At 40.1% G+C, this 27551-nt stretch overlaps 1 protein-coding gene across 4 annotated transcripts; it reads left to right on the plus strand.

Moving 5' to 3' along the window:
• Positions 1-259: 259 nt before the first annotated feature.
• FAM81A (family with sequence similarity 81 member A) lies at positions 260-27551 on the plus strand. Of its 4 annotated transcripts, XM_074601017.1 has the most exons (10): positions 5067-5296; positions 7853-7876; positions 9231-9298; positions 10559-10832; positions 11611-11729; positions 17527-17656; positions 18893-18999; positions 20141-20276; positions 20658-20853; positions 21269-27551. In XM_074601017.1, exons 3-10 carry the CDS (start codon positions 9252-9254, stop codon positions 21406-21408), a joined length of 1149 nt encoding a protein of 382 aa, XP_074457118.1. In that variant the 5' UTR covers positions 5067-5296; positions 7853-7876; positions 9231-9251; the 3' UTR covers positions 21409-27551. The 4 variants fall into 4 exon arrangements, with proteins under 4 accessions (XP_074457120.1, XP_074457117.1, XP_074457118.1 ...); XM_074601019.1 differs by lacking the exons at positions 5067-5296; positions 7853-7876 and adding an exon at positions 260-282; XM_074601016.1 differs by lacking the exon at positions 7853-7876 and having other exon boundaries at positions 5042-5296.

A 27551-nucleotide genomic window follows, 5' to 3' on the forward strand; every position in this document is an offset into this window, starting at 1 on the left:
ACGTGTCATCCTTGGTTTTGAAGAATATCAAAACACTTCCTCATCTCAGCTGGGTTTACGCTGTATCATCACTGATCATGCGAAGCTTGGGATCTCCACAGTGGGCTGCTGGGATGTCAACTGACATCGATACGAGGGGTAGGAAGTATTTTCATTGAGAAAGTAGCTGGGTGGTAAATATGAGCTGCAATAGCTATTAAAGCAAAAAATATATCTGATAGTGCTAAAAGTGAGCAGAACTTCCACAGGAGACGAGTTTCACACTTCGGTTCCCAGCAGAAGGTGAGTAACGGTAGTTTTGTGGAAATAGGACAAAAATAGTTTGCCTAGTATTTCATTTGAACATGGAAATGTTACATAAATTTATGAGACTGTGATAAAAAGCGGTGAAAAAAAAACCCTGTAAGAATCCAGAGAGCGTATACAGGGCCGACAAAAGAAAGACTCTATACAGGTTTTGTAGGTTTTTCTGTTTGCTTTGGATGCTACACCAGGGCTACAAAGCTGGTGAGGGGTCTGGAGGACAAACCTTATGAAGAACGACTGAGGGAGCTGGGGTAGAACGACTGAGGGAGCTGGGGTTGTTTAGCCTGGAGAAGAGGAGGCTGAGGGGAGACCTTATCACCCTCTACAACTACCTGAAAGGAGGGTGTAGAGAGATGGGGGCTGACCTCTTCTTCCTGGTGACAAGTGATAGGACGAGGGGAAACGGGTTCAAGTTACGTCAGGGGAGGTTTAGATTAGATATTAGGAAACATTTTTTCACTGAAAGGGTTATTAAACATTGGAATAGGCTGCCCAGGGAGGTGGTGGATTCACCATCCCTGGAGGTGTTTAAAAAAAGGGTAGATGGGGCACTGAGGGACATGGTTTAGAAGTGGCTCTTGTCAGGGTAGGCTAAAGGTTGGACTCGATGATCTTAAAGGTCCCTTCCAACCTCAACAATTCTATGATTCTATGGGTGTATGTATTTTTTAATGTCCAGGTTCATTTTCTTAAGACATATGTATTTGTATGTATGTGTGTTTACATCTTTATAACAAATTATGAAAAAAGTAGAGAAACGAGGTTGCAGAAGAAGAGTAAGAAAGTGCATTCACGCTGGATAGCTAGCTAACTGAGAAACTAGTCCTGAATTCACAGCATTTTACATGTGCTACAGGGTCCACCTACTCCAGGTGGACTAGAAGACTTTCCACAAAAAATTTAGGGCTGAAGGCATCAGTGCTCTGCATCTGCACAAACCTTTGCTCAGCACTGTGTGTACCAAGCACAGTCTAATTCACAATGAACTCTTTTCATGCTTTTAAACATAGTCATTTAATTCTGCTTATTTTAACGATAAACATCTAATTCCCAAGCTGACTATATTAAGTGAATGACACTTATTCAACATCCATGCTCAGAAGCAGGGGAAGGCATTTCCCTTCGAACATCAGTGGTGGTGTGCCTGAACGGTCGGCATGCCTGGGCTCCTCCAGCCAATAATGTGTAATAGTCATCTCTGGGAAAGGCAGAACCCACATTTTCATCCTGAAGAGCTCCAGCAGAGTAAAAAGGAATCTCTGTACTTTCAAATGACACACAAAACTTAGAGGTGGTGACACATCTGTCATAAAATTCATATGGACAGGTCACCTTCAAAAGATCTACCTTGAAAAGCTTTAAGAAAAATCCCCTGCGTCGAGAACTTCCATCATTTTTTTCAGTGCGTGTATTGTCTGACAGGGTTGTGTTTGGTTAGTAACACGTACCGGCTCATGCACAGAAGTGCTGACATCAAGAATTAATTTGAGGATATTTTCTGGCTGCGAGCAGTTGCCACGCTTGGTCCTCCCGACATTGATCACCAGTGCTAAGCTTCAGGAAAACATCCAAGGACAAGCTTCGCTTCAGTGCCCAAGGAGGTTTATTGCCTTAGCATCCAGGGCTCATTTCAGAGCGGGGGACAGGCTCAGGGTGGACGGGAGTGACTGCAGCCTCTCTGCCATCCCCCGATTTGGAGCCACCCCGCGCCGGGCAGTGCCACAAGAGAGATGTTGTGGCTGGTAACGCCTGCGTGTGTTTCCAGGTACCCACTGCCCGGGTGGCACTGGGTGCCAGCACCGACCCAGCGCTGGGCCGGGGCTGAAATGTGTAAAGACTAAACCATCTGAAAAAAGAACATGGCCCTTACCTTTGGAAACACCACAGAATACAACTTTCCCTTGCCCTCCATTCCAAAAACATTATTGTGGCTTCAGAAAGAATTAACTCTTACGAGAAGTCCATGAATCTGGAAAAGATTAGAAATTTGAATGAAATAAGCACTGCTCTGACTGCTTTCTAATTGGTTAAAACTGCGAGCAAAGGGAAAAAAAGGCATTACTGCTTTTCTCATGCTTACAAAATATATTTAGAATAAGTTTTATAAGCCACATATTTGTCTTCTGTTGATCAGAATAATTTAATTAATAATTTAATTAATGCCTGAAAGCTACTAAAATAAGGCTTAATACCCCTAACAAGACATCATACATTTAGTTAGGAAACCACACAAGCTGGCATTTCTTAGAAAGACAAAGAATTTGTGTCATAGAAAAACAAATGCTATAAAATAAGGAAACTTTAAAAATTCAATGCAATTTCTGTTGTATCTGCTTTCAAAGAATAAACAGACACTTTATAATCTTAATGTTTTCTGCTAAAATGCAGATGGTTACATTCTGCCTTCAGTTACACTCGGCAAATGTAGAATTCTACTTCCAGAAAACAAGAAACGGATTCGGCAATTTCTTCGTGTGAAACGTAGGGAGAAACAAAATGGCACGTACAAAACAAAGGCAGAAGTTTATGACTTAAAATGTGATGAAACCACGTCAATGATTAGGACAGATTTCCATGTTGGAAAACAGTATAATCATTTTAGTTTTCTTTCACTGCCTTTCTCTGTACCTAATACAGTATCTTCCTTCTTTCCTCTCTTTTGTTGGCCTTAAATTAGAGAAGCGTACCTGTTCAGGAAACATGCTTATTAACATGTTCAACTTTTGCATCAAAATATCATTACAGTAAAAACTACAGTAACAACGTCAACAACCCTTTTTCACCCACTGCTTTGGGGTTGGGGTTTTTTTTGAGCAAAAATAGCATGTGGCTTTTTTTACTCTGGATCTGACTAAGTGAAGCCTCAGACGTAGGAGATACTCAGAATTCATGGAGTTGAATTTTTCTCCAACTGCAAACCAAAATGTATGAATAATGTTGTTATTTGCAAGGCTGGTATAAATCTGGAAGAAGTCCACGAGGACTTGGTAACTGAGAAGTTTTGCCTCCTGTGTTCCTGTGACTGACTTCAGTTAAGTTCTGTAGGCTCACATCAACCAAAGTACAAGGATCGCATTTTTTTTTCCCTCAGAGGGAGATTTTTTGAAACATTACACAAGCTTTTAAGATCACAACTTTATATTATGGTGAGCAACCTGATCTAACATCAACAGTAGCCCTGTTTTGAGCGGGGAGTTGGACCAGATTCCCTTCTGAGGTCCCTTCCAGCCTAAATTGCTCCTTTCTGTAATTCTGTGGTTAGTTAAAAGGGGGCTTCATTCATGAGTGAGACAGTTGAACGCTCCAGAATAAATTAACGTTATTGTTGAAGGTGTGCCTTGATAAGGAAAGTGATCTGAATTTGCCTTTAAGAAAATGAATCTACGTGTTCGTTATCAATTATACTGAAGATGTAATTATATAAAACACAACAGTTTAGTACTGCTTTAGTTAGAAACATCAAGGAAGTAAGTACAAAAATACTGAGGGGAGGCTGGGGGAGCAGGGCCTGCTCCGCCCGATGAGAGCAGACTCTGGGGGGCCTAACAGGATCCCCCCTTATGAGGAAGTCATCGAGATGGCAAAGCCATCACAGTGGCGCATGGTGGGAAGGCAACAAGATAAATGCAAATGAGAGAGGTTCAGACGAGGTATAAGGAAAAGGTCCTTGCCCTGGCGGCCAGTCAAGCATGGGAGCAGGCTGCCCAGAGGGGTGTGCACTCTCCATCCTTGATGGTTCTCACGAGCAGGCTGAGGAAAACACTCAGCAACTGCGTTTGGCCTAATCCATGACCTTGCTTGGACCAGGAGGTTGGCCAAGTGTCCTCCTGAGATCCATTCTAACCTGAATTATTCCACAATGCTGTGACTCTCAGTTGGTTACCATCCTATTTTGAAAGCACCTATGGCATGTTTTTTTTCTGTCCCGATCCTTTGATGTAGGAATTATTTAAAATAAACAGGTCAGAGTGTGGATTCAGACCCTGTCTTGCTTTTTACAATAGCATGTACACACAATAACACTTTCAGCCTTCGCATCTGCCAGATACCCAGTCCTGCAACTGTTTTGCCTGTACAACAGTAGGGGATGTTGTATATATTTTAACCAAAGTCAGAGACAATCTGCTATTTCAGAGTGAGCTGATGCAGTAAGTTTGCCTCCGATTTCACTTACCCTTTGTTTACCCAAGGTGGTTGTACCAAAGTCCAAAGAATGACACAAGCAGGAAACAAAAGCGACGGCAGACACACCCTCTGTGGACTTTGCTCTGCCAGTCATACTTTCTCTTAGCTCACGCGCCTCTGCTGTGCAAACGGACAGATCATCTTTTCTGCGATAGATGATGTTTTTTACTGAAGCTACGTGTTAGCTTTAGCTCTTGTCTGAAAATATAACCTGGAAATCTTACAAACAAGACTATTATTTGCCGTTGATTTTAACAGTCTTGCATTCCGCCGGCATTTGCTATCTGCTCAGGGAAAGCCCGTGCTCTGAGCCACGCTCGCAGCCCTTCCGCCACCCGCAATCCCGAGCGGCCGCCTTGGCCACCGCCGAACTTTCCCGCCCGGACGCCGCGGTTTGCCGGGGCGGCTCCGTCCGTCCCCCCCGCACTGCAGCACCCGGGGGGCCGGTGCGGGTCCTCCTCCCCCGCCCCCCCCCCCAACCCCCGCAATACCTGCGGGGCGCGGGGATTAACGGGGAAGGGGGGGGGAGTATCCCCGCCCCCCGCCCTGCGCGTTGCCATGGTGACGGCGTCCTGGCAACCGCTCCCGCAGCCCGGCCTGCGGCCGCCCCGCTCCCCGCCGCCGGAGGCCGCCGCGCCGCCGCCGACCCACGGAACGAACGGCCCACCGACGGACGGACGGGCGCAGAAAGGAGGTCCCGGCGCTCGGCAAGCGGCTGCCGTGGCGGCGGCAGCGCGCTGAGAGCGGGCGCAGCCGGGATGCGGGGGAGAGAGGGGCAGCCCCGTCCTGCCCGCAGCCAGCACTGGTGAGTCTGTCCCAGCGCTGTCCCTCCGTGTTGCATGGCCATCGAGCGGCGTCTGCGCCGTCCTGTCCTGTCCTGTCGGCTGTCGCGCACCCCGTGTCTCCACAGCCATCACCGCGCGTGCCGGTGGCCTTTCCACGGAGGAGCGCTGCGGGCCCCTCGGGGCCGGCCTGCACAGCAGAGCCGTGGGCCGGGTCGGGCCACCCGCACGGCATGGCACCGGCACGGACCCCAGCGCTGCAGAGCTGCACTGGCAAAACCCAGCACCTGAGCAACCAGACCTATGTCTCGAGAGAACCCTTGGCCTGGGCTCTGAGCCGTGCCAGCATGGTCACCCCTCGCCCATGGTCACCTCTTGCCCATGGTCATCCCTCCCCCATGGTCACCCCTCGCCCATGGTCACCTCTTGCCCATGGTCATCCCTCTCCCATGGTCACCTCTCCCTCATGTTCACCCCTTTCCCCCATGGTCACCCCTCTCCCACGGTTACCCCTCGCCCATGGTCATCTCTCCCCCATGGTCACCCCTCGCCCACAGTCACCCCTCTCCCATGGTCACCTCTCCCCCACCTCTCTCCCTGCACTCCACGTTCATCCATGTTCACAAAATGTCATAGCAGTGCAGAGGGGGTATGCAATGGTTTGTTTCCTGTGACTCACTGACACAGTCAGGTTTTGACCAATCTTTTTGCTGAGTTGCAACACAGGGACTTTTCCACTTACTCCAAAATGTTGCCCCGAAGCGCTTCAGAGTCACACCGGGATCGTGCGGCTCCCGGGGCGGTGCTGTCATATGCTCCTTGTACAGCAACCAAAGCGGTTTCTATTTTAAGAAGAAAAGAGTGATTAAAGTGTTTGCCTAGGCAGGTATTTCAGTCTGCTTTGATTCCCATGTGACTTGTGGCAAGTCACATAGCCCCCCCTCCCCTGTGCTTCACTTCCCTACGTAAGGAAAATAATATTTTCAGGGATAATAATGCTTTCCTAACCCACAGGCATATTGTGAGAATGAATGTGAAAAATGCTCTGAGCTGTACAGACATTACAGCAAGTATTAGACATAGGTTATAATGGAAGATGAAGAACACTACAGATGTGATTATCCTTCAAAACAGGAGAAATGGAGAACCTGCAGAAAATAAACACGCAAGGCAGTCTGCTGAAGTGGGGAAGGGATGCCACAGTACAAATAACAAGGAGTGAACTTTGCATCGCTAAAAGTGTTTCTTCAACATGTCCCACGTATGATTTTTTTTCCAAGCTTTTACATGTCTGATGTCAGTAACTTAAAGAAACAATAAAGAAGTACCCCTGTTTGTATGGAAAAGCTGCCTTCACCGATGAAGTGAACTGTTATTTTTGGCAATCAGGCATACCATTTACAACTGGGAAAAATCTTTATCTCATCCGTGTGACAAGTACGTTTGTAATATTCAATAGATGAAATCAATAAACCAAAATTTACTGGGTTAATATATAATCATTTAAATGGCTATAGTAGTATCAACAGAAGGCAACAACATTAAGAAAAAAAATTAAGCGCCTGAAGCCAGTATTTCAACTGCTATCTAAGTTGATCCCAGTTTACTGCTGTTAAAATTGTAGCTATGTGAAATTACATTCCTCTGAATCTAGTCATCAGAACATCTTATTTTTTCTTTTGTTTTATATTTATTAGTCTACATCAGTATTACACACAGTCATAGAGAGGAAATTTGTCATTAGTTCTCACAGCTGTCTGTTATTGTTTGCTGCAAATACCTACAAACTGCAGAAAAGTTTTGTACAACTGCTGAACAACATCTTAATGCGTCCTTTCTGGATGTTGGATCAGTCAAGAAACCTGAAAATTGATATCTCCCTGCATACCAAGTGATGTGCTTAAGGAAGCAATAACAAATGAATGAGAAGTCCATCTGTGTAACATTTTTTTTGTGCGCACAATTTCTCCAGACATTTGCATTTAGCTGCATGGCTAATGGTAGTCTGGCAGAAAAAGCAAACACTTCAAGCAATCCTATGCTTACTCTGCTGCAAACATTTGTTTCAATTAAATGGATACTGAAAGCCATGAGATTAAAAGACTTGAGTTGAGGATTTTTCTGTTTGGCTGGTTTTTATAAGGTGTATTTCACTGAGAAACTGCTAGACGTACAGACTTTAATATTTGTTCTTCATTTTTCTAGGTAGCATCCAGTGCTTTGCTGCTGTGATACACATAGCTCTCCTTAAACCAATGGGATATTCCCATGTTTATAGTTAAATTGTTTTTAAATGCATCACGGCATCAAGATCATTAAAATGTGTTATGGCCCAGAGGAGTAAGAGTAAATGAGCTCAGAGCTACTGAGAACTGGGTGCCCAGTTACTGTCTAACTGTGCGGTACAGCCAGGAGGGTCGCCCCGCAGAGCGGTGGCATTGTCTAAAAAAAACAACTGGGAAAAACTACAAGTGTGAGGAACAGATTGCAGGACTGGACATTCAGTGTCTGCACAGGATTTTTGAATGCAAAGTCATCATAATGATACCCAGCTCTTATACTGCGCTTTTTACTTACAGGCATGTAAGAACTTAAACAAGGAGGTAGGTATCATTATCTCTGTCCTCCAAATAGCCAAATTGAGTCATTAGGCATGGAAATAACTTGTCCAAAGTCATCAGGATCAGAGACTGAGCAAGGAATTAAAATCAGACCTTCTGAATTCCAGTCTAGTGTCATTGCTGCTCAGCAACCCAGCTTCTCTTAAAACTATTTTTTTCTAATTTGTAGTTTCTGAAGCACCGTACTATAAATAGAACTCACATACTGTGACAATGTTTGCTCTCTGCTTTTAGGCAGTGCTTTCATACGTTTCTAAAGCACAAACATGCTTTGCATTTTGAGATCTCGGACGATAGTCCGATCACCTCTTTACAATTTATATTTGACTATTTTGTTTCAATAGCCCTAATTTTCTCTGTTTGTATAGCATATTGCACTGGATTTCATCAGCCATTGCAAAATTCTTTTCATACATCAGCCTTTAGTTTTCAGCGAGGATTTTAGGTTCCCCAGGAATTCAGACTCAGGCCATGCTCATTCTCTTTATGGTTAAAAATGTTTATTTGTTTTATATAGGGTGGAATATTTGGATTTGATTTAGGCTACCATCTTTTTCATTAATTTAGTTTCTGCCAGTGGACAAAGCTACTGAGCCAGATACTGGTCTCACAGTAAGATATCTAAAATGTCTTTCTGAAGCTATTTAACAGAGCTACCCGGCTGCAACGTCTGTTACAGTCTGTCTGGCTATGTCTAAAAATTAAAAACAGAATCTATATTCTTACCAGAGAAGAATTTACTTACAACATAAAGTGTGGTCATTTAGATTTGAAGACAAATTAATATAAAACTAAGTTTTGCTAAACTATGCTGATGTCCATCACATTTTATTTGGGTTTCTGTCTGCCAATGCTTTTACCTGAAAAACACCTTAACCCTAATCATCTGCTGTCATGAAATATTTTTATTTCCTTCTCTAGCCAATACTTTCTTAAGCTTTATGATAATCCTGTAGATTTTACTTTGTTATTCACTGATTGATGATGTCTGAGATCAGTAGGCAGACTGGGGACAAGAAGTTTGTTTCCCTCTGTCCTGCCAAACCAATTCTGTGGGTCAACAGCAGATTTCATTTCAAGGCTGTCAACCTTGCCTTTTTCCAAGAGTATCGTTTTCACTATGAAAAGCTTTTTAGCAGTTTTTGGTTTTCATTCTTTTGTTCTTTTGTATTGATTTTTATTTGCATTTATTCCATAAGCAATATTTGAACTCCAAGATCAGAGCTGTCAGCGTAATCTTAAACTTTACTTAAAGGTTCACATAAAGCAGAAGCATTAAATCATTTCAGTGCCAGATATAAACTATTGAATAATTCAATGTGTACTTTTTCAACAGACATAAATTATTGACCAGAGAATGGCCCAGCGAAGCCCAATCTTCCCAACTCTTGCCCCTTCTGAAAGGTACAGTTCGGATTGTAAAAAATAAAATCTTCATCTTGCAAAGTATTATGTGTGTCTCAATTCCCTACCTGTAGTAATGCTGTGACTTGGGACTTTGGCATTAGGATGCAAAGCAAAGTGAAATACTGCAGACTCATTCAAATCATGGCCTAAAGCAATTCCTTACTCAGCTTTTACTTAACCCTTTCCCAAAGAAATTAAATAGTTTAAACTGTAACTGAGTAGAAGTCCAAGAATACTATACTTTAGCCAGTCTTCTGATAGCATGGAATAAGTGTAAAAACTCAGAGCCAGAAGTGACCTATGTTGGAGCCCTCATACATCTCTATCAATATCATCATGGTGAAAGTAAACCGGTAATTTGGCTCATTACCAGGAAATGACATGGAGAACACACAGTAAATAACAGAGTTCTGAGAAAAAGATCTCCTTTTTCAAAGTGGGGTTGAACTTGTATCTTCCACTTATGCTTCTGAAAATTTTCTTTATTCTTTACAACATATAGAGGCAGGAAAAGATTGCATGCATTAGCAGCCTAATTTTTTTACTTTGAGCACCCATGAGCTCTGCCACTTTCCATGAAAGCTATGCAGAGCAGAGCTCTCTTGAAAAATCTAGACAATTATTCAAGGAACCCAAATGTAAGCTGTTCTGGGGGGAAAATTTGACTTCTAAGACTATGAAAAGCTTGTCATAATTCTGGTCTCTCCTCGGTTTCTACCGCTACATATGCTCCTGCCCAGTTCATGGGGGGACAAGCTTCTGTATGGTATTACAGCATAGCTGTAGAGACTGAAAAAAGGAATGGACACAAGCTACTCCTTTTTAATCTCTGTCTGTTTCCATTTAATTTGCAGTATCTACCTTCTACAGTTACTGCTTTGATTAAGCCTGAAAACTGTAGAGACAAATAGCACTACTTTTGAAACTCGGTAAAGGGGTTTTAAACTTGGATTCTTAATCAAATTATAGTTCTGAATTGTAACTACTTTTGTAATGCTAATGTCCTATTCTTAAGATCCTATGCTTTTGTAAGCTTCTTCAAAGAGCAGGAAAAAGAGCCTGACCTGCCTTTGCACAAGATACACACAGTAGCCAACACAGCACCCACTTATTTATAGCAGTGGGCTCCCTCTCTGCGAGTACTTTGGTGCTTCTCCCCGTGTCGCTACTAAGATAGGATCGCACTGTCTCCAGCGGAAAGACGTTGCAGAGTTTTGTGTGAGAACTTAACAATATCTGGATATTCTTCTTCACTAGACGGGTTCGAAACATAGCGCTGCACAGCCAGGCGTTGACAGCGGTCCCGTTGGCATCTGCAAGCCTGGTGGATCAGCTGGAAGACAGAATCCTAAGCCATGAGAAAACAACGGCGGCTCTTGTGGAACACGCTTTTCGCATTAAGGAGGACATTGTTTCCACTCTGCACAGAATGCAGAACAAAGGGGGGGGCGACCGGTTGGCTAGGCAACTCTTGGAGGAACATATCCGAAACATAACGGCAATAGTGAGGCAGCTTAATCGGGACATTGAGGTATGTTAAGAATTTTTCACAGGACTAATGCCATCTCAGCCTCTTATTCCTTCTAACTTAGTAAGAAAGTTTACCGCAGGACAACTAAAGGTCAGACAAGGTCTGAAGATCCTGTAACCTTGTAAATTGTTTTTATAACTTGAAAAACTGTTTGCAAATTACAAAATTCTTTCGGTGGCTATGAAAACAGCACAGGATCTTAGCATATAAACACAGAAACTTTTGTGGTACTAATAAGCTTGCTTTCAAAGGCCGCACTGGAAAACCTTGAAAAAATGAATTAACGCGACACTAATACCCAGCTCAACGGCAGCCCAAAGGCTGTGCTGTATAAACACCAGGAAATGCCTTAGCTCTATAATAAACTTTCCTTCACTTCCGACTAACTGACGACACCAAGTAGCCAAACCCAACTGCTCATTTTTATGACCTAACCGTATGCAGATACGTGACTTCACATCTGCCCTCTGCTGCAACGAGCAACAGGGGCGTGGTGGGGAAAACGAGAGGGCAAAAATTAGTATTTCTGTCTCCATTCCATTGTCAAGTTATACTTTATACATATTATGCTATTTATGTGCAGACTGGACACTAAGAATAAGAAATAATAAATGACCTAAAAGGTACCTGGTTTAGTGCGAAACAAGGCAAAGCTTTTACTAAAGTAATAATGAAATGCTATCTGATGTTACTGAAAGACTGGAAAATAATGAGTGACATTTTAAGCGTACATAAATGTGACATACTGAGTTTATATTTGCATATGAATGTTTTGTAGATGCTGCAGGAACAGATACGTGTCAGAGACAATCTCAGCTATGGAACAAATTCTACCCTGAAGAGTCTGGAAATGCGGCAGCTTTCTGGGTTAGGAGATCTTCGGGGAAGAGTTGCAAGGTAAAAGTCAACACAGAGGGATATTTTCGGGACCTGCTAACGTTGTTTCAATCTTGAAGTATGAATGTTAATGATAATAGGCTAAATTCCACCTTGGCAAAATTCCCAGGATAGTTTTGCTCGGTGTTTTCAAGGAAATGAATAATAATCCTGTGCATTCCAGTATTACAAATTAAACCTAACAATATCACCCTTAATTTCTGAAACCAGTTTTTAACAAATTACCTCAAATTTCTTAGGAATTTGGATTTGGTTCAGCTTTTAAAAGTACTATGGGTAGACTGGTCTATCTTTGAAACAAATTAATTAGCACAATTATAAAGGCAGCATGGAACAATCTGCACTTGTAAAAGAACAGAATAGTTGCACATTTTTGCATATGTTTTAGAAGTAAAAATCTGTGCATTCAGTTATTGGTTAGCCATATTAAAAACTACATAGGCTACCTGACACGTCAGGAACAGAAAACTATAAAATAGTAGAGGTTTTACAGGCTGCTTGAACTCCCGGTTCCAATTGTGCAACCACACAGACTCCAGGTTGCGCCATCAATGACATGTTTACAAACCCCAGGACCACAACACTTGCTTAAGTGTCTGTGAACTAGAACACAGAAGACAAAGGATATGTACACCTATAGAAAAAAGACCTAATCTGGCCTGAAGCAGTTTGGCTAACAACTTTGCTGGAATTATACTTGTCCTGAATTTGACCTACTGTCTATATTTCCCAGAAGATTTTTCTTTTTTTTTGTATTTCAACTGATTTAGTGATAACCTCAACACCCTACAAAAATAATCAGGGAGGGATTTTCCTTGAACTAAAGTTTTCTCATCAATTATTTGATTATTTGACGTTTCCACTGTAACTTTCACAGCCCATTTTGTAAAGAATGCTTTAGAGAGGTTTTACATACTTTTTTTTTTTTTTTAAGTTATGCACTATCCTTTAGTAAACAGGAATAAACTAGGCAAGTTTGTTTCGTCAAATCAGAAAATCGATCGAAATATATAGAAAGGGAGAAATATATACACACACATATATAGCTGTCCAACTGAGAAATCCCTGAGCAATGTACATGCCTGGATCTTCCTGCTTCTTTATATAAAAAGTCCACTCTGAGGTCATACTACATCCTGACAGAGGTCCGTATTTGAAGCAACACAGTTACTGGCACCTTGTGAAGCAAAATATAGCGCCTTTGCTACCAATAACAAAACCGAAGTGAATGAAGCATTGCAAGGGGGCCCTTGCCTGGCTGAGGGGTTGGTAAGGGGATCAGTGGTGGGCTCTGCCAGGATTTCTTCTGTTATTTACTTAAGGCAACACCCTCGTACTGGGCTGGGGTTGCAATTTATCTGATAATTGCGTGAGATTATTCTAATCTGCCTTATGTCAGGCTATGCAATGAATGTTGTATATTTGTATTCATTACCGTAAGAGAATCAGTTTATTGTCTTTTAACTGTAACCTTCTATTCAGCATTATGCTCTCTACATAAACATTTATTTTCCCTGAATAAGGAAGAAAATAAGCTTCCCTTTATCAGAAATCAAGTTAAAGCAATGTTCCATGGGAGAAAGCTAGTTGCCTTTATTTACAGACATATTCTGCTTTGAAAATGAGTTTTCCTGTGAATAATGATTATAGTAATATCCGGAGATTGCAGTCAAGATGCCTGTCTGTTACACTGTTGGCACTATACAGATACTTACCAGAAACTTTTGCTGGGATAAACGCTTTCTGATCACTCTAGCAATATTCCTTATATAAAATGAGCCAAACTCACCTAATGTAATTTTACTTTTACATCTAGTCCTGCTAGCTGTCAGATGAGTTCAAAGAGGGAAACCTTAGAAACATGCCCGAGTTACCGTGGGTTACCAATTTGCTGTACATCAGCTCTCAGCCACAGGCAGGGTGCTACGTATGGCTCGGGCTGCAGTCACGGTAGGCGAATTTAACTCCAAGTACATCACATTTGCTCTAGGCTAGAAGTGTGCAGATGGACAATCAGTGTGAATTAGTTTATACACGCCACGTAATAGGAAATCACTTAAGTCTGAGCCTTTTGGGCCTGTAAAAATTTCAGTGTCAAACTCAGGATTCTGGCCAAATTTCAGTTGCCGTAATTACATGCATTATATTACATCCTATTCAACTTCAATATTGGAGAGAGCGGTGTTTATTTCCTAACACCAACTGTTCTGTAACGTGTCAATATATCATTGAACAACTGTCTCCTTATTTCTTGAGGGCTGCTGCTTTTAATGGCAAGAACAGGGATCCCTACACGCACATACAGCTCCAAACCCACGCCACCCACGGGAGCGAGGTTCAGACAGACCTCACAGTTGAGCTCACCTGCCTCACAAAATCAACCAAATTCCCCAGCAGGAGAAGACTGAGTATACATTACAGCTCATATCTCTGGGCCATTTCTCATTAAGCAAAAGTTATTGATGAATTTGTAACGCATCAATGCAATGTTCATCATGAATGACGCTGTACATTTTCCGAAGACTCAGCATTATTATTAACTTTAAGAAAAATATTACCTCTATTAAATTCAGTGATATGTTCAGCAGAAAATTAGATATGTGCCTATAGATCCATTACTCCAGCCAGCTGTCGCTGATGTTGGCAATTTGATTTATCAAAACAAACAGAGATTTATCAGATTTATTTCTCATTATATTAGATCATAAAACTCACGAGTAGTGCCTTATCATTTGTTTACAGAATAACGTATGCACTATGATCATTTATCTGGAAAGTTTAAATGCAGCAGCCTGGTCAGAACCATAGCAGTAGCTGTCTCTAGAAGCTTCCTGACAGCTGAAACATCCGGAGAAATGGCAACTATGCATGTTCAAACTGGGCCTACTTTGCATATATAGATGATTTTTATATACATTATAGATCTGATTCATTTCAGACACTCTGGACTCATTACACGTAGGCAGATTTTCCTACACCTCACAGAAGATGAGTTGGATGCATCTGGGATGCACTGCATTTATGAAGTTCCTAAGTACAATAAATCTGCTGCCCTGTGGCTACTTGCCATGCAGGAAGGGCACTCGGGGAGCCTGCCCCGGGCTCCCTCCTCCAGCCTACACGGAATCTACCAGCTCGGCTCTCCTTGCCCAGTGCAGCCCCCGGACGTCTCAACTTGCCTTTCACTGAAACATCTCCTGTTCTAATAAAACAGGAACATTAAAAATCTGTATGTACCATTATAGCATATTTATGTAGCAACCTGTTGCAGAGTAGTGGTGTAGTTCTCAGCTTTATCTAGTCCTTGGTGATATTGAATAGAGCAACCATTGTGTTTCAATTTCTTAGAGATCAAAGACAACAAAAATATCCTCCAGTGTGCCAGAAAAATAACTTTTGCTTTCGCTTACTATGACTTGGAAGGTGGTTGTTTGATAATTTCCCTGTTTATATTAAACATTACTGGTTTCTAAAGTTATACTGTATTCTGAATCTGAGAATAACACTTGGCACTATGAAATCTCTCCATTTATTCTCCATTTACTAATTTCAGATAAGCACACAGGTTGGTAATCAGAACTTTCAGAAAATGTCCTCCAAAATGCAACAGTAGTAAAAGGCACACATTCTAGTGCATCTTTGGCCCAAATTTCAACAGAGCATGTGTGCAACTGCACATAAAAACTGCACTGGGTTGTTTGTATGGCCAGCTTCAGCATTTCAGATGTGAATTATTTACTGTGCATTTCTTTGTTTGCCACAAAGTGGTTTTATATAGAGCTCTTATATTTTTAAGCTAGTATTCTTCCTAGAAATCTTAATCTATATCTCATTTTTGCTTCTGCTTTTAAGATGACCAAATCTCAAAAATTGTTTAACTTCTGTCTTATTCTGTGTCTACAGAACACTAATGTTTTTTTCCAGGTCAAAACTAATCAGGTGTTTGTGAGTGAGTACAATATATTTAGCAAAGAGACTTCTCTTTGGCCACTTCAATATATGGAATACTGTTTAAAAAAACCCCAACAACATAGGAGGATAAATACTCCATAACTACAGACAATGGAATTTAAACTTTATTCCGACTTTGTTTAAAAGGGTGCCAATTACAGTATCCCTGTAGAAAAATGAAATAATCTGATTAATACATACCATGCTGACACTAAATTAGCATAAGTCAGAATTTTAATATTTCAGTTCCCATGCAACTGTATGACCTCTTTGATCACAGAAGTGCGTTCCACAAAGAAGTGATGCACTGTGATTAAACCCAAAACACTAATTTGCTTTAAAAACAATTACAGATGCCTGCCATTTGCATTTGCTACAGTAGTTTCAAAGCTATTGCTTTTTATATTTTCTGTCGTGCCTCAGAGAAACAAAACTAAGCAATTTTTGAGTCCCTAGGTTTTTAGTGACTAGTAGCAAGATGATTTCATTCCTCTGATTGATCCTAACAACACGGAGAGATTTGGCTTCTCTCATCTTTCTACAGAAACTGCCTGATTGTAGGACCTACAAGTATGGTTCACTGCTATGTAAACCTTAGCTGGTCTTCCTACAGGCATTACTAATTGTTCTCACAACGATGAACTGCTAAACTATAAATGAATTTCTACAACTTTTATAATTTCTTTGTGTTATTTTCCATTACTGATTATTTTCGTATTGAAATTGTACTGTAACACTAAGCAGATGCTCTGTCATTTTAGCTGTTACTTTCCCTTCATACTTAATGATAATGGTACTTACTGTAACCGAGGTGATGAAAATGCATGCTGAAATGAAAACCTTCAAACTGAAATGTGACTAAAAAGAGGTTAAAACGTGTCGTTGGTTTAGGTAATGACTTAACGTGCCTTAACTTGTTCCATTTCGCTCTTTTTCTTCCTCAAATTGTAACTGCTGTCTGTTCTCCATCAGTTTCATAGATCAAATTTGGTAACGTTGCCAATTACATATTTCCCTTAGCAAAAAAATATACGTGACTCATACTTCACAGAGGTCTTTCTCCTGAAATTACAGCATTTACATTTTTACAGCTCAGTTAATGTCCCTATTGTATTACTGTAGGTGAAACCCACCTGACAAAAGTATTTTTGAAACGTGGTAGAAAATGCACATATTCTATAGCACATGTATCTTGAAAATGTTACAGCATCAAGAAAAGTTCCAATGTGAAGAAAGGAAACAATAATTATTATGTTGCAGAACTGCATTTCATAGTCTTTTGTGAGGCAAAATTTCTGTTGCTTTCAATGATAGTTTTACGTAAATAAAGACTAATAACTGTAAAATTTGCCCCACATTGTTTACTACACATATTAATTGTATACTGCTATTTCACAAATAAAAATAAGAATGTAAGACTCAGAGGAACACAGCTATAATAATGAAAAAATAGTCCTCAATTATTTAGGCTTTTAATCATGTAGGTGAAATCACACACACCTTAACAGATGTCTTTTGGAGTATGACAAAAATACGAGCTATTGAAATTCTGCATCTTTGCATTTCTAATGTGATTTCCCTGACTGATAACAACACAGTCTACACATATTATGTCAGTACCAAGAAAACAGGAATGTATATGTCAGACTATTTGACTTCTAGTCCCATTTGTGAGCAGTTTGCTGAATACTGTGAGTTATATCTCCATTCATACAGTCTCATAAGACATTGTTTCGCTAGACAGCCAGCAATTTCACAGAAATGCCCAGTCTAAAATGAATACTTTAAAAAGCTTGTACTTCGTATTCTATTCAGCTGTTGCTTTGGTATTTATTTATTCAAACAGGTGTGATGCTGGGTTAGCCCGACTGTCTGCAGAGCATAAAATTACATATGAAAGACTTCAGAGCCTAAGTAAAGACCAACACACTTCCAAGCTGATCTTGGAATCCAAAATCAAAGAGGCAGAAATACAGGTATGGTATTTGGACCAAAGCGATCCACGTATGGGTAAGAGTTATAGTCTAATTCACACAGACTCCATTACTGTTAATTATTATCCTGGGAGGTCACAGATTTACAAATGGAGAGGTGTATCTGCTCACAGTCCTTATTAGATTGAATATTGGTACCTAGCTTCAGTATTGCACTGGTCTAACTGAAAAAAAGGTCCTTAATTTGCTGCCTTTAGCATGCCACCTAGAAGGGGCTAGTACTTATGGGCACCTGAACGGACTCCAAGAAAGAATAAAAGTCAGTGATTACTGGCCTTAATGGCTTCTTGAGGTTGGAATGTGAACATGACATAGACGCTCTACAAAACTGCCACGCAGTGCAAGCATCAGTGTCTCTCCCTGTATGTTTTGGCCTTCCCAGGATGACTTTATATGTATTTGAACACAATTTTTGAAGGTCTGCAAAACAAAACTGGTTTTGGGTTCTGTGAATCCATTAATCTGTCCGTCAGGTTTCTCTTCCATTGGGTATGAGAATGGAAGTGAGACTACATACAAGCAGAGACTTATGACATTAAGGAAAAGGATTCTTCATACCTCCATCTCACGGCCTTCCCATTTTCTTGGGCAACAAAAGTATTTTACTTCTTCATTTTGCGGTAGGTAAAGGTTAAAATCCACTTTACCTTTCTCAGAAGACTCAGTACAGTATATTAGCATGCCAGCATGCAAGGAGCATGTTGTCATGAATCTTGTAAAACAGAACAGTATGTTTTGTAAAACTGAGACAATTGTTTCGGTGAGAAATATTTTGTTAGTAATGACCTATCCCCAGTTAAATCCAGCACTTTTATCACTGCAATAGTCATGATACATGAAGTGATGAAGAATATCACTCAGTATTGATGGAGTGCTTTGCCATTTGTTTACTCTGCTTATGTGGCAACAGGGGGATGTATGGATCATGTAAATAGAGCTTTCTCAAGGAGGGGTGGGGGGCAAGCAGGCAGACACTCTCAAGGCAAGACTGTTGAAATTATTTATGTCTGAAAAATTACAGTTTTCACAATGTGGGTATTTTCATCTTGTGAAATGTTATATTTTTCATGATTAAGTAAAATGTACAAATTCAGTAATTTTTCAAGTGTCAGCAAAAATGGCCCTTCTTTAAGATCTTCTCTACTGTTATGAAAACATCCCAAATGAGGCTGTGATGAAATGCTGTTGAGAAATAGTAAATTCTGAATTTTGTTTCAGATTTCTCATCTTCTGAGCAGAGTAGAGCAATCAATAATGCAACAAGAAGCTAAGCTGAAGATTGCCTACAAAGAGAGCAACCAACAGCTCCATCTTCTGGATACGAAGTGAGTGCCCGGGAAACCCTGCTGCTGCCATGTGCCTCGGAAGACAGGGCCTTAATTTTCCAAGTTTGACTGTTGTAATCTTCAGGCCTACAAAAGCATGAACCTGTTTAAATACGTATGTGTGCACAATAGGTATTACAAAAGCACAACGGTCTGTCAAGTGGGACTCACTTTCAACAAGAATTCTGCCCCTAATGTGGTTAGATAATTTTTAAAAGCCCTTTAAGTCCCTAATTAAATATTCAGGTAGAATTTATGTTAAAGACTACAACTAAGGATCTTCATAAGAGTGGCTTGGCACCTTTTTGGAAGAACTGCAGGAAGCAACGAATGCTGGAGGTGACTGTCAAAAGCAGAGCAAAAAGTTCAACTCAAGCAACCAGCAAGCAAGGCACAGCATTCACAAAGTGCTACTGCTTTTAATTGGCTTCGAATATTGAATATATAAGTCAAATACCTAAATTATTAATGATAAGCTACTGTGCTCCTACTAGACACCATATGGGGATATATTCAATTCTGATATTAACTCCTCTCCAGGCACTTCACTCGGTGGCAGTCCTGGCTTACGCCACCCACGTCCTTACTGCTTATTGCTATCCTCACGCAATCCCATCACTTAAATCAGTGAAACTGTTTGCAAACCAGATGGAAGAATAGATCCAGATGTCAAATATTGACTGGAAAAAAGACTGCCCAAAGAAAACAATTTCAGTTAGCGTAAACTTGAGGTGGGTATAGGCAACATAAGCAGGGTTTATGAACCAGCATTGCCACTAAAATAAACAGGTACCAAATCTGTGCTCAGATTCAAGACCTATGGACACAAGGGTTATAATCTGAATGGATGACCATATTCTGTTCTCAATGCTGCAAAGATTTTGCATCTACTATGCCTCAAAATGCCATACTGTGTTCCGTATAAATAACTCCTGTTTTGTTGTGCTCTTTCATCTTTGTTTTCTAAAACAATGTTGCCTTATCCAGTCTAGTAGCCTTAAAGTTCAAAGATTCATTGTAAGTGTCAAGAATGTATTAAATTGTCATTATTTTTTTTATGAACATGTTCATAAAAAAAGTCACTGCTGAATGACCAAAAGTTCTGCTCTTTTGTATCTGCTAATTTCTATTATGCTCTTAGATTAAAAAATGCTATTGAGGAACTCAGCAGCCAGATTTTGTCTGCACGTAGCTGGTTGGAACAGGAACATGAAAGGACTGAAAAAGAGCTTGTGCAAAAAATTGACCAACTCTCATTGACTTTTAAGGAAAACACTGTAAGTTTCGTTAAAAGGTCCTAATAATACTTCGCTGGAAGTATTCAAAAGCATTAGTAATAACCAAGATGATGTAACTGAGATACTATTTGAGTGAGATTTTCAGACCTCCTCAATATTTGTATAACTTTTCATTGATGTCAAGTATAACATCCCCACAGCCTGAGAGTCTTCAAATAAATGTGATCACTTCTAAATAGATCGGTATTTTAGCCTACAGTAATCAAGTCAGTTTAAACCATTTTATAAAAAAATTATAATTTCTTACACTTTTGAATTCCACATAAAAGATGATCAATCAATATTTGTTGCATGTTTGGGAAAGACCACCGTAATTTCATATGGAGACTAAATCATTACAATTCTTTTTCCCTGCTCTAGGAAATCAGTGAAAGAGCTATAGAGATGAAATTCAACCAAATGGCAGAGAAAATTGACAAAATAGAAGAAATACAGAAGATAACCATGGAAGCACATGAAGCAAAACAGACTGAAGAAAAGATAAATATTCGCATTGGAAAACTTCAAAATGAGATAAATGAAGATATAAAAGAAATGAAAGCTGAAGTTAATGCTGGTAGGACCATAGTTATCAAGTTCTTTATTCTGAATTGTGGTAACAATGATCAACCTATAATAACATGCAAAATGCCTTTGCTTGTATCAAAGCAGTTTAAAGACTTTTGGGCCAGATGTAATGGCTGCACCTGTGGCATTAAGAAGGATTTTCACTAAGTGTGAAATTCACAGCAACAAGAGGTGACATCTTACTAGCTTGGGAGTGCTCTCCCCAGAGCACACATAGGCACAGCTTGGCTGCCATCGGGGCCGGTTTTGCCATCAGCACACAATTAGAGTCCTATTTGTCTTCAGAACTTTTGCTGTCTTCCTAGCGTAGAGCAGAGTGTTACGGTAGGAACTGCATTCTGATACTAATTATGCGATACTCTTGCTTTTGATCATGAACTAATTTAATTCTCACCTGCAATCAGGGTTTGCAGCTATCTATGAGAGCATTGGGTCTCTACGGCAAGTTCTAGAAGCGAAAATGAAGCTGGACAGAGATGAACTACAGAAGCAGATCCACCAAATGAAGCAGGAGGTTCCAACGTGGGGAGAGGCTGGACCGTGACTACAAGATTTGGTCTGAGAGATTAACGTTTACCTGGCTAAACAGGCAGACTGAAATCTTGTTCCAGTCTGTAATCCAAATTAAATGCATGTACCAAATGACATGCAGCTGTTGCACAGGCCCGTGTGATTGCTCAAAGCAGTAAACGCAAGCTCTTCACAGACCAACCCACAACAAGCTCTTATGGGCTGAGGTGCTGCTTTGCCACTACACTACTCCAGTTGCTCTCAGGAGATTAAGCACCGTGTAAAATTGGAGTAATAATTTGGTGAAGCTGGCACCTAATTCACTAAAGGCATTCCAGTGCTCCCCAGTTTTGCAGGCTTGATCAGGCAGGTGTGTATATATATATATATAAAAAAGCACCTGCACACACCCACTTTTTTTAAAAAAAAAACAAAACCAAACAACCAAACCAACAAAGAAGTCGATATCATTTGTTTAACATCAGTTTGGCAAGGTTCTCCACCTTGATACAAATTACTTAACTGAAGTAAACGGACATTTTTACAGTGACTTTCTCTACTACTGACTTCCTGGGGAGACAGAATTGGTACTAGACAGGCCAATTTTCAAAACCTAGATACCATCAGAACATCTTCATTTAGTTTTGCAAATATCCTCTGTGTGCGTGCGTAAACTAAGTAGTGTTATCAAATGTAGTTGTAGACTAAGATGATTCATGAACAACATAAGAAACTTAACTCGCGTGGTCTTCAGTCTTGTGACCTTTTTAAATTAATAACCAAGTGGAGCTGAGACAAGGTAAAAGATGTATATAGAGTATTTTATAACTGGGCATGTGTTCCTGTGACTTGTTTCATTGTATTGGTAAAAACTTTCAAAGGTTTCAAAACAGAAGAGAAGGTGATAATCTAATATAGTCTGGAGAATGTAATGTAAAATAAAATGCAGTTTATGATCTGTTTCAAAATTTTTATAGAAGTAAAAAACCTGATTCCTCCAGTTTAAGACGACTTTAATAATTTAGTGGATTCAAATTGCTAATTGCGTCAACAGTATTTCCCAATAATAATGGTGCTTATTTCCATTCCCAGAACAGAGTACATAATGAAAAATCAGCACCCATATGGCATATTAATCTAGACAGGAAAAGATATATGTTGATTTTATATCTTCATTCATAGCTTGATATTGCTCCTCATGTTTGTAAATCCTGCAGGATTAAGCACTCATGAAGAATAAGAGACTTCATCCAGTATCCTATTAATTTATATTATTAACAGTAATTCATATACAAAAATACAGTTAATTTACACAAGCATTACTGTTAAAGCAAATAAATTAATAGGATGTCTCTGCACTGTCTTTAATGGACCTTTCTTTCGGCCAGTATTGCAAAACTGTATTCCTATTTGGAAAATCAGTGGCCAATTTCTCATCACTTCCATGAAAGAGGGTTTGGCCCACAGTCACCATACTAAAAAAAAAAAAATAAAAAAAATAAAAAAAAATATTTGCTCCAAAAACTTAAACTCATTAACTTTGGTAGAACAGTGTAGTGTGTAAAAATCAAGAAAATCATCTTTACAGGATGACCACCTAAGTTTATTTTCACTTCCTAGATAGTTGAAAGTAATTTAATGTATGAAAGATACATGAAGTTTTTGCAACTCTGGCACCCAATGCTCTCTGGTAACAAAACTGCCTCTGTTACTCCTGTTTTGTATTATCCATGTGCTGTAAAAGATATTTACAATGGCAGCTAAGGAGAAAGCCCAGTTCAGTAAAGGGAGACAACGAAATGCTTGCAGATATTTCTTAAGAATCGTCTTAAAAATTCATTCTTTCTTCTTGTCTGTGTTCTTATCTATTCTTCGATATTTAGCCATGTGCAGTGAAAAAGCTATCACTGGTGTTTTATAAAAAAAAAGGAAAAGAACAGAGAAAGAAGCAAAAAGAGACAGCACAAAAACCCAACATTTTTTTTTTCTTCTGTAATTAGAAATCTGTAGCTGAGAGAATCTGGTATGATACGAAGACCATACAAGAAATCAGAGAAACAATTTATATAGGACTTTAATAAAATGTTTCTCTTCTAAAAATCTTGTGTGATTCATCCAGATACAAAACAACACATAAAAACCCTACCCAACTTTACTTTTGCTGTTTTGAAAATATTTTTTCCTAAATCCCAGCTAAAACAAATAACTAAAAAGCTCAAATATTGAAACATGAGCTATTGTCAAGCAGCACCTTCAAGCTATATCCAGTGCTGTGTGGAGGGAAGCACAGGTTATGGGACTGGTATGCTGGGAGGAGAGAGCAGAAATGGGGAGCCAGTTCTAGGTGGACACACACAAGCGCAGCCTGCCCAGCATCCAGCCTTCCCACCCCGTGCTCTAACTGGGCAGCTGTGGAAGAAGTCACATGTTCCAGACCAAGAGGGTTCTACAGAAAAATTGAGGAAATGCCAGAATGGGAAAAAGTAATATGAAGAAAGACTGAAAAATCTGGAGAAGTGACAGGGCAAGAGAGCAATCCAGTGAAGTGGCGCGATGGAACAGTAGCAGCAGGGGCAGAGGCAAGGAAGAGTAGCTATCTGCTGGTGAAGTGCAGAACAGGTCTGAAGACTTTAGGAAGAGCTGAAAGTTACAAACAATAATATATTTAATACAAAACACAGAACCCACAAGGATGGGCACATTGATTGATTTGTCACAATTCATGCTCCTTACTCCTCTGCTGCATTTTACTCTGCTCAAACAATTGGAAAAATAAATTATTTTTGTTTGTTTTCCCTTCAGTTACTTTCCTTTTTGTTTTGGTTTGGGGTTGCTTGTTTGGTTGGTTTTTTTTGTTGTTTTTTTTTTTTTTTAAAGTTTTCTGCAAAAATAGGTCAACAATGTCTTGTCTGCGTAGACTGTCAGGGAGTCCTCATGTCTGATAAGTAACAGCCGAGTCAAGGGAGAATTAGAGTCCCTCTATCTTTCAATCGTCTTAAAGTAGTCATATGGCAAAATCCTCTCCTCAGGAACAGCACGTGCCCAGAGGGATAACCGTGACGCTGGGAGCACAGCATTACAGACACAACAGTCTATGTAAGCTTGATTTTTCAAAGCGGAAACTAATTCTGAAAAACTGACCTGCAGAGATCCCATAAAACCTAAATAGCTGTGCTAGAAAGCGGAGCTGCCCCTTCATCTTTCCTTTCCGTGCTGGTCTCCGGTGGCATTCCCGTGTGCCAGTCCTTCAGAGACAGAGAGGGCTTCTGATGGCGGCAGTGATGTGCTTTCTTTGCTCAACATAAGTACTCACGCTATGAGTAACTGTCTGTAGGGCACCAAACGCAGGGTGCCAGAGCCTGAAAGTGAGGAGAGACAGTGTCCTTCTGGATGACACTCAAGCAAACAGAATGAGACTTAGTCTATTTGGGAAAGTAGAATACTGAATATGCACAAATTACTATTTAGAACACAAAGCACACTGACATAACCATAAACTCACTGAAGGAAGGACAGGGAGAAGCCTTGAGAAGCCATTTGCTCCTTCTCTCCGCTTCAGGACAGGGCCAACTCTATCCAAAACATTTGTCATAGACACTCGTCTAACCTGCTTACAAAAGTCTTTCAAGCATAAATTGTTGACTAATGCACTCTATTCCAATGCTTAAAGAACATTGCCCTGCCACCCAAACACCTAACCTAAACGGACTCTTGATAGGACAAGACATAATGGACTAAAATTTCAAGTGCAGAGGACACAAAATGTAATTTATTACATTCTTTCCTGCATGTCCATTAATTTTTTAAAGCAACCTGTATTTTACAGAGGATTGAGATGAAGTTTCACAGGGATCTTTGCCCAATATTTCTTAAACTTTTTTCTCCTTCCTATTCCTCTTAAAAAAACCCAAAAACAAACCAAAAACAAACAAAAAAAACCACCCAAAACCACCACCACCAAAACCAGCCAAAAGCAGACCACTTCTTCTCAGGAAGTTTTAAAAACTTTCTTTTGTCAGCTATTTAGCACGCATGAGGCTTGAACCACTTGCAGTGTGCAGACCATAGTACTCAGTCAGCTATGTTGCCTGAATGACATAGCAAGTGTCAAAGGATAAACTCATTACAAAATTTTTAACTGGAGTACGTGCCTTTTACATTAGCATGTGATAACACAGTAGAACTATCGTACTGTGCAGTGAAGGACTTCACTGGAAACAGAATTATGTCAGTAGTTACACAGCAACTGGGTTATTTAGACTCATTAAGCAAACCAAAGTAATGATGCAAGTAAGAAGTTAAAAGGATGATCCTGACTTCAACATCTAGTTGTTTGTGTAGTACATTTTTACACCGTGGATATTTTGTCATTATGTACCGACACAGTTCAGTGGGCAGTTTCCACATTAGAGAAAGATGATATGAAAGATAACGAACAGCAGGATACTGCTGTAACACCAATTTAAACTGAAATGTAATTTTTTCTTCTTGTCTCAATTTCTACATTTCCTGTTCTACCTTCTCAAGTATTTAGCCATCAGGATCAGAAAGTGTTCTCTGTATCTTAGAATTAAAGCGCTCATTAGACATGTATTCCGATAATGTAAATGTCTAACAAGAGACACATGACAAATCAATGAAGCTCTTCTATGTCTAGAGAAGAGATTCCTCCTGTGATACTCCCCACAATGTAAGAAATTCAGAGGCGAATTTGAAAGAAAACAATTCTGGAAATTTGATGCAAGTCCTCTACTGAATTTGCCACAGGGTGTCACTGTTACTCTTGACAAGTAAGGGAAGATTCTCCTATCTGTGTGATCCATAAGTGCTGCAATACCACTGCCATGGCTCTGGAAGTATTCAACAATATTATGCATTTTGGCAAAAGAAAATAAAACCAAAAAACATTCTAATGACATTGCTCTGTAAAATCTCAATAGAGGCAGATGTTTAGATAAGCAAAATTCTCTGAGGGTGACTGCGATGGTCATTCAGGCAATGTGCGAGGAATGCTGAGTGGGGACCAAAGCTCTCTGCCACCTTTTCTGTCAGCAGAACTTTGGTCAACACGAAACATAAAAAAACCCAAACTTCCAAACCCAGAAAAAACTCAGGGGCAGTCCTTCTAAAGCATAGGATCTTAAATCAAACAAAGCTCAAGGAGCAACGTGCATTTCACGTTGATCGTCCCAGGAGCTGGTGCAGACACGCAGAAGAGGTTCCTCTCCCAGCACTGCCTCCCCCTCCAAGAATGACTATGGCTGAAAGACCACAAGATAGCCTGAACAGGTCCTACCAGGTGAAGCCCTGGGCCTAGCACAAAAAGCTCCTCTCAATCCATGCAAAGATTATCTCGGTAAATAATACAGTAGAATAGCCTCAAACATTGGAACATATGCAGGAGAGCCATAACTTTTGCTGACATAGATCAGTGAAAAAACGTGTTGAGCTCAGAAGGGCATCAGTGATGTATACCAACCCAGGACCTAGTTTAAGAAGAAAACTGAAGTAGTAATTGCTGTATTACAAAAAGCCTGAACTGCATGAGAGGATGAGTAGAAATCGCATGAGAGGAGAAAGGAGATTTGCTTCTAGTAGAGTGGCAGGAATGAAAATAACACACCTCATGCACTGCTGCACGCACTCCAAACAGCTATGCTCATTAAACCCAACTTTCTGCTAAGGGTCATTTTCAAATGCCACTGCAGTAAACAGGATTCCATTAGAGGCAACTGAAGTTGAAGCAGACTATAAATGAAGACAGATTTTACTGACTGTGCTGTTTCATTCTTGTGCTACCATTTCCTGATGACAGCAGGCATCCACTTTGCTAGGTGGCCTTTGTGATCTTGCTATCTCCATTAAGAACAGCTTAAAGGGTTCAATAATTGCATATTAGAATATATATGTCTGCGTATATAACACTGAATTTCCATGTTGTGCCATGCTCTTTTCTTCTTCACTAGCTTTGAGAATTGTAATTTCAGTACATTGCAAGTATCTTATCTTATATAAACCATGAAATTCTAGGAAGGTGTAACAACTCAAAGTAGAGCTTTTAAAATGCAAATAACTGAAAACAATAGAAGTTAAGACATATTTTATGCTACTGCCGTGCTTTGAAAAGATAAATGCTAACCTGTTTACTACTATAAATAATAAATCTTATTTACTTTA

This window comes from Larus michahellis, chromosome 9 (assembly GCF_964199755.1).
Source record: "Larus michahellis chromosome 9, bLarMic1.1, whole genome shotgun sequence".
NCBI classification, from domain to species: Eukaryota; Metazoa; Chordata; class Aves; order Charadriiformes; family Laridae; genus Larus; species Larus michahellis.

Bases quoted from the DNA above. Each gene is read 5' to 3' on its own strand.
- FAM81A (XM_074601019.1), top strand. From the start codon at position 9,252: ATGGCCCAGCGAAGCCCAATCTTCCCAACTCTTGCCCCTTCTGAAAG. The intron at 9,299-10,558 runs GTACAGTTCGGA...CTTCTTCACTAG, and splicing joins ACTCTTGCCCCTTCTGAAAG to ACGGGTTCGAAACATAGCGC. The intron at 10,833-11,610 runs GTATGTTAAGAA...AATGTTTTGTAG, and splicing joins AGCTTAATCGGGACATTGAG to ATGCTGCAGGAACAGATACG.